This window comes from Maniola hyperantus, chromosome 25, assembly GCF_902806685.2.
Source record: "Maniola hyperantus chromosome 25, iAphHyp1.2, whole genome shotgun sequence".
Taxonomy (NCBI): domain Eukaryota; kingdom Metazoa; phylum Arthropoda; class Insecta; order Lepidoptera; family Nymphalidae; genus Maniola; species Maniola hyperantus.
In genome coordinates, this window is record NC_048560.1 from 3,546,600 (window position 1) to 3,554,288 (window position 7,689).

Genomic DNA, 7,689 nt, shown 5'->3' on the forward strand with positions numbered 1-7,689 from the left:
TTCCCACAGTTGATCTTTAGAAGATCGCAAGGATGAGCGGCAGCACTACGGTATCGCCGAAACGAGCTAAATTCGCAGGCCAGACCCCAATCCTTCGAGTTTGTCGTGTATGCATTTGTATTAATATATTATTGCCATTCAGAAGGGTATATAACTATCCCAACACAATTTTAGTTTGTAGATGTATTTGTATTATACATGTAAGCGATAAAATATTTCACGTTCAAAATCACTTTAGCAAAGATTCTCAGAGCACTGAGGCGCTAGGATTTCCTTTAGGCAGGATGTACAAACACCAGAGCGCTCCGACCCTCTCTCGCATGAGTGTCTTCAAACGCTAAAGTTGGTTTATGTATTTGTATTTATAAAAGCCATCAGAAGAGTGCAGAACTCCAAGCAATATTAGTTTTACATAGAGATCAACAGACCTATCTGTGTCTCTAGTCAATTCAATTCTAGTTTCAGACACATGCGTAGCCCTACAGATAAGAACGTGTTCCCTCTGTGCACGTTTCCTTGCACTTAGTACTAAATGTATGCAAGCACCGCCCGCCGTGCCGGTGGTCCGTCAACACCCGCGACAACTCATTTGGCATTTAGGCATCGACCGCTGGGTCGTTCCCATGTACTACCTTCCCAACTGCAGTTTTCCTCGTTATACGAGTGTTTATAACGTTTTTGTAAATTTGACCTTCTAAAATAGTCATTTTATGTTTTTATGTGTTAGTACAGCATTATTATAATCTACTAAACTGATTTTTATAAACCTTAACCTAATATTTTTTTACTCTTTACAACAAATTTTCCTATTGCTTTATTAGTATGGGAGATCATTAGTATGGGAGTCCATGATTGTTACAGACTCAACAGCCTCAATAGCTCAACAGGTAAAGGAGTGGACTGAAAACCAAAAGGTCGACGCGACGTTCAAACCCCGCCCGTTGCATTATAACTATTAGTCTAGTATAGAAGTATTTGACTACATCAAAAATAAAGTATTTCTCAGTGATAATTAAATAGAATTCCTTCCAAAATACGTAAACTCCATGTCCTTTGTTGGTTTTAAGTGTAATAACCATTTTATATTATCGATTAAACTAAAAAAGCACGTCAAATGATTGTGACGTCACACACCGGTATTTCATAGAATCTCGCATACTGAGCGCGCGTCTTGACGTTTGATAAAAAGTTACTGATTTGACTAGTTGTCAAATACCGTATTGTCGTACCTACTCCTAGCACAAGCCTTTGCTTAGTTGGAGAGTAAAGGGGAATATTAGTCATTAAACATAGCTAATAATGGCTTGGCATGGCTTTTTCTCAAAAAAAACTCTTCTTATTTTGACAGGAAACCCGTCACTGCCCAGAAATGGGTCGGCAGTTAGTTGGCCGAGATTTTCAGAAAAGGCCCAAAAAATGCCTTTCATTGCATTTATACAGGAAAGTAACGAAACTATTAGGCATTACAAGTGGGGTAAACGAGGGAATTGTGTTAATTCGATTATTCCATTTGGAGCGGGTTTAAACGGCGATCCCATTCTGCCTCCGATATCTATTTTCTGATAAAAAAACTTTAATTTAAAATGGAACGACAATGGTTCCAGTTTAAACAACATTGAATTAAAATTTTGTCGCGATGTTTCGCGACGTGAAATTGCTCTATCAATTTTACTATTTTAAATGTATGGTACCTAACTACAGCTTTTTAAAATTTCTATTGACTTTAACATGATTGATTTTTTTTTTAGATTTAAGTTTATAGAATAATTGTCTGTTTTATTAATATTTTCCTATGTAATAAATAAATCAATTGAAAAATATTTTGGAATACATTATTCACTAATTCTTTCTTAATACATATATAAAAAGAGCCATTCTGACCTACATGATTCATTTATCAACGCACAGTTCTAAACTCCAGTGGTTTAAGCTGTGCGTTGATAGATCAGTCAGTCAGTCAGTCACCTTTTCGTTCTATATATATAATGTGTTTATAAACACTCTTGTGAAATAAAAGATCTTGCGTTGCTCTGTAAAGAGGATTATGTTTTATTAACGACCTGACATTTTACAAGAACCAAACACATAAGTTGTTACAGATTATCTTACCTGTAAAGAGAAACAACAATTGAAGCTATTATTTCACTGTTATTAGGTATTGTTTAAACTTTAAATTCTAATTTTATATTATAATTCGAAATTCACTCGCACAGCTAACGTTTTTATAAAAATAACAACCTGACAGTTGACACTTGACAGCTCTCTCGGGTCAATGCGCGGCAGATTCAAATTATGTGATCATAGACATAGATAAGTGATGACATTGACATAGACAAATAAATGAAGAGAAATAAATGGGCTTCCTAAGGTCATTTATATCTCCCCCCCAGCCGTCGTCAATTCAACACTGGAACCAATTTTGTTATGTGGAATAGGTTTGATTCACACTTCTTATGTCCTGTATTTATTTTGTAGACTGAGGTTGAAATTTTTTCTAAGACCTCATACGGGCCAATTTTTAACTCATCTAGTTTTTTCCTGTTTAAACGGTTACCATTTTCAACATATACTAAGTCTCCTACTTTTAATTCACATGTTCTCCTGTTCTTGTCAAAGTATTGTTTATTATAATTGTGCGATTTTAAAGTGTTTTCCAATGCGGTTTTTCTATCCTTCAATAAATCATTACGGCTTTTATCTTGTTTCAATTCTTCTGGTAGTATATCAACATTTTTTCCTTCCAATAGATATTTTGGTGAAAATCCTGTTACAGTATGTTCCGTTTCATTATACTTTTTTGTGCATTCATGAGCAATAGTTGTCCAAGCTAATTTATCTTTCCTTTCATTTATCTTACATCTTATTTTATTTGTCAGTGTTTGATTTAATCTTTCATTCAGACCATTAGAAAATGGTGAATTCACTGCAGTAAAGATGATAGGTATATTCTCTTTGTCTAAGAAATTTTTAAAATCCTTTGAATTGATGCCGGGATATTGATCAGATAAAATTAAGCCAATTTTATTTTCACGTGTTACCTTTTGGACCAACCTTATAAAATCATTGGCATTTTGGGTTTTCGAAGTCAAAATATAAGCATATCTCGAAAAGTGGTCTACTAGGAGGTGTAAATATGTCTTTGTAGAACGTGAGCCACCAAATCCACCAATAGTATCTATAGACATTATTTCAAAAGGATAAGTAGCCGGACCTAAGTGAGACATTAGTCCAAAATTATATTTCCCTCTAGATTTGTTTTTTATACAGATTTCACAGTTGTCACAAATTTTTTTGATATTATATGTTAAATTTTTTGCTGTATAGAATGGATTAATTTTCCTTTTCATCTGTTGTATCCCAATATGACAGTACATATAATGTATTTTCTGTATAAATTTTTTACTAAATTCCTCAGTTAGTATTATCTTTTCCCTTTTCCCATCCTTACGATAGTATATGTTATCTTTTAATGTTACTTTATATTTATTCTGGTTTATATCTTGATTCCTTTTTTGATCATTTTGTATATCCTCTAGTTGAATCAAGTTTATAATTTTTAAAATTTCATCTTGATTTTCCCATGGGTCTAATACTGCATTTCTGCTTAAGCTATCTGCTTCCACATTGTATTTTCCTGGAGAGTATTCTATCTCAAAGTTGAACTGTGATAGGTAATACGTTAAGTCTCCTAGTTCCTCATCTGTTCTTGCCTTTATGTTCATTTTCTCTAAAGGTTTATGATCAGTGAAAACCTTGAATCTTTTTCCTATAAGCCAGTATTGCCAGTATTTTACTGCTTCCTTTATTGCTAAACATTCTAGATAAATGGCTTTTTTCTTTTTTGTGTGTCATTTAATTTTCTTGAAAAATATGCACATGGTTTTTCTTCTCCACTGTGTTGAGGTTGCTTCAAAACAGCAGCGATACCTTGTATACTAGCGTCTGTATATATATGTATCGGGAGATTAGGGTCAAAGATCGCTAAAATAGGTTGCGAACAAAGTAATTTTTTTATTGTCTCAAAAGACTCTTGACATTTTCCTGACCAAATAAATTTTTGTCCTTTTCTTAACAAATTATGTAATGGATCTAATATTATTGATATTTTTGGCACATATTTCCCATAAAAGTTTATCTTCCCTAGAAACTGTCTAACATTTTTCTGGGTTTTCGGAACAGGAAAATTCTTTATAGCAATTAAGTTATCTTTCAGTGGAGTGACTGTATTATTCTTGATAATATGGCCCAAATATTTTACTGAGTCTTGTGCAAAGTTACATTTTGAGAATTTTAATCTAAAGCCTTCTTCTAATATTGCTTCCAGCAAAAGTGATAAGTGCTTGATGTGGTCTGAAAATGTCTCAGAAAATACCAAAATATCATCAATGTAGTTTACAGTGAAATCTGATAGTCTGTGTTTCCGTATAATACTACTCAATATTCTTTGAAAAATTGCAGGTGATGTTTTTAAACCGAATGGTAAGCATGTCCATTGGTAATGCCCATCCTGGGTAACAAATGCTGTTTTTTCCCTGTCTTCGATCTTCAAAGGAATGGACCAGAAGGCTGAATTTATATCTAGTGTTGAGAAGTATTTACACTTTGCAGTCTTTACCATCAAGTCTTCTATAAGTGGAAACGGCTGCGCTTGAGGAACCACAATTTTATTTAATTCACGAAAATCTATACATAGTCTTGATCTTTTCCCTTCTTCTTTTTTATAGGCCAGTGTTACTGGCGCAGCAAAAGGACTGCAGGACTCTTCAATTAGGTTCTCCTGTAATAACTTAGATACTTGCTGTTCAATTTCTTTTTTGTCTTCAATAGTGCACCTATAAGGTCTTTTACTACAGTATTTATCAATTAATAAATCAATATGTGCTTCATAGCCTTTCACAGTGCCTATATCATATTTATCCTTAGCAAAAAGAGGTTTATATTTGCATATTAAATCCTCTATCTCTGCCTGCTTTTGAACATCCAGATGATTGACAGAAATAATGAAACTAGTCTCTTCTACATGTTCATTGAAGTTTATTGTATATTTATCCTTAGTTTTATTCAGGACCTCCACATTTTTAATATAATTTTCCTCAATCTTACTATTTGAAATGTCCGATGGTATTCTTTTGGTTTTTAGGCTTACTTCTTCTTTATTATTATCTATTTTGAGGTTGATTGTACCCTGAGTAATTTCTAACTTCTCATTTTGAATCAGATGAAATTCTTTTATGCAGTCCAGACCAACTAAAAAGTCATAATCAAAGTTTTCTTCATCAATCACAAAAACATTAGCTTTTTTTTCCATTTCAAAAATCTTTATCTTTAATGTTACTATTCCTTTAGTTTTTTTCACGCCATTAATCGTTTTTAAGTTTGCATTTTCAATTGCAATATTATTGTTATTAGGTTTCAAAGATAGTAATCTAGAATTTATTAAAGAAACGTTTGATCCAGAGTCATAAATCCCTGTTATTTCTAAGGAATCATTTAATAACAATTTAATTTTGATTAATGGCGGGATCACTAGTTTTTTGGATTTATTTCGTTTAATTCTGTTTCTAACTCTGAATTATTAACTGTTTTTATCTGATCTCTTTTTTGTTTATCATTATTTTTGTTTTTATACCAACACAAAGATTCGGAGTGATAACGGTTGCCTTTGTTTTCTTTCTCACAAATTCTGCATGGTTTGTAACTTCCATCTCGGTCTTTAATTTTATTTTCTAAACCTTTCATTTTTATTCCCGAATTCTTTTTATTCACTAGATGTTCCAAGCCCCTGATATTATTAAACAAATCCTTAGTCTCCTTTAAGCTAGTTCTATTGATTTTGTCTGCAATAAAATTTGGGAGCCCGGTGGCAATTAAATCAATTAACGTGGTATTATCCATTGATTTATTAACTTCTAATAAAAGTTTTTCCTTTTTCAAAGCATATTCCAGTAATGATCCTTGTCTATATTTGAATAGCATTGCGTATCTCACTGGCGACCATCCCCTGTCTGCGTAAGTTTCACAGAAGTTTTCCTTCCACGTTGACCATTCCGAGTTTACTGTACATTTTATGAGTCTTGAACTGTACCAATCGAGGCATGAATCTTCTAAGAATAATCTCAAGGCCTCAATTTTCTTAGTGTCTTCTTCTATACCAACACGAATACATTCTGATTCAAAAATAGCCATCCATTGTGATACATTTGACATCTTATTATTGAATTTCTCTAATACAATTTTTTCTGTCAGCTTTTTTATATTGTCGGACTTCGATGAATTCTTTTTTTCAGCAAAATTCTCTAAGATTCTCGTCAAAGCCTCTTCTGAAATTCCAGAAGTAGAGGGCAGTGTCCGCGTTTCTTGTGTTGATTCCTCTAGCAAATATCCTTTAAACTGCATGTTTCCATCTTCATCTATGTAGGTACCACATATCTCTGGTGTTAGTGTAAACCAAACTTGTCTTCTATCATTTCTCTTTTGTAGTGTGGTTTTTACTTTTTGAAATGTTTGAGTTTTTATCAATGTGTCGTGCAGTTTTGCTGGTTGGAATTCTTCCGGCATTAAGAAGGTACGATTATTATTAGTTATTGATGTTAAGCAGATGACATTTGATTTCGGATCATCCATCGATTTTTTTACAACAAATTCCAATCTTAACTTCTCCATGTTCTTGCAAAAAATAGCTATAGAATTGTTGTTTTATAATGTGTTTATAAACACTCTTGTGAAATAAAAGATCTTGCGTTGCTCTGTAAAGAGGATTATGTTTTATTAACGACCTGACATTTTACAAGAACCAAACACATAAGTTGTTACAGATTATCTTACCTGTAAAGAGAAACAACAATTGAAGCTATTATTTCACTGTTATTAGGTATTGTTTAAACTTTAAATTCTAATTTTATATTATAATTCGAAATTCACTCGCACAGCTAACGTTTTTATAAAAATAACAACCTGACAGTTGACACTTGACAGCTCTCTCGGGTCAATGCGCGGCAGATTCAAATTATGTGATCATAGACATAGATAAGTGATGACATTGACATAGACAAATAAATGAAGAGAAATAAATGGGCTTCCTAAGGTCATTTATATATATTTATTTTCTTTATTGGATTTACCAAAAGCTTATAAGATTTAGGTCCTACATCAATAACAATTTTTATTTGACAAAATACTTTCGCAAAATGATAAGCTCATTAAAGGTACACAAGTAGGTATTTAGAGATGGGTAGTAATGAAATACCATTTCTTACCTTATATAAAACTCTGTGGTACCTACCAACTTACCTCCGTCGTCGTATCGTTTCGCCGATTACGATTGCTTATTCGAAATGTGCAAATCCCACAATCCCAATCGTGAACACGGTTATAGTAGTCGGCTATAAGCTGAGAGCTGGTGGCAAGTATCTCAAAATGAGGTAAAAATGATAGTTAACCAAACTTCCTACTTACTCCTCATAAAATATCACCGCAGATGAACAATTCATATTTAAAAACTACTGCGTCCGCGTGGATATACGTTATTAAAACTTCTGCGGGAACTGCTTGATTTTCCGGGATAGAGTAGCTAAAGAATCTATAACTATAATAAAGAATCTATAACTATAATAAAGGGTCTATAACTATAATATTATAATTTTAGCCAAATCGATTCAGACATCAGATGCGTTAAGGAGTAAAATACAT

General features: G+C 32.9%; 1 protein-coding gene across 1 annotated transcript; it reads right to left on the reverse strand.

Moving 5' to 3' along the window:
• Window positions 1-4,855: 4,855 nt before the first annotated feature.
• On the reverse strand, window positions 4,856-7,088 carry LOC138404088 (uncharacterized). Its single transcript, XM_069507294.1, has 2 exons — window positions 6,826-7,088; window positions 4,856-6,746 (listed from the first exon to the last, which is right to left on the reverse strand). Exon 2 carries the CDS (start codon window positions 6,661-6,663, stop codon window positions 5,527-5,529), a length of 1,137 nt encoding a protein of 378 aa, XP_069363395.1. The 5' UTR covers window positions 6,664-6,746; window positions 6,826-7,088; the 3' UTR covers window positions 4,856-5,526.
• Window positions 7,089-7,689: the final 601 nt, after the last annotated feature.

What these genes read in the sequence shown, in the direction of transcription:
- LOC138404088 (XM_069507294.1), bottom strand. Translation starts at nt 6,663, where the DNA reads ATGGAGAAGTTAAGATTGGAATTTGTTGTAAAAAAATCGATGGATGAT.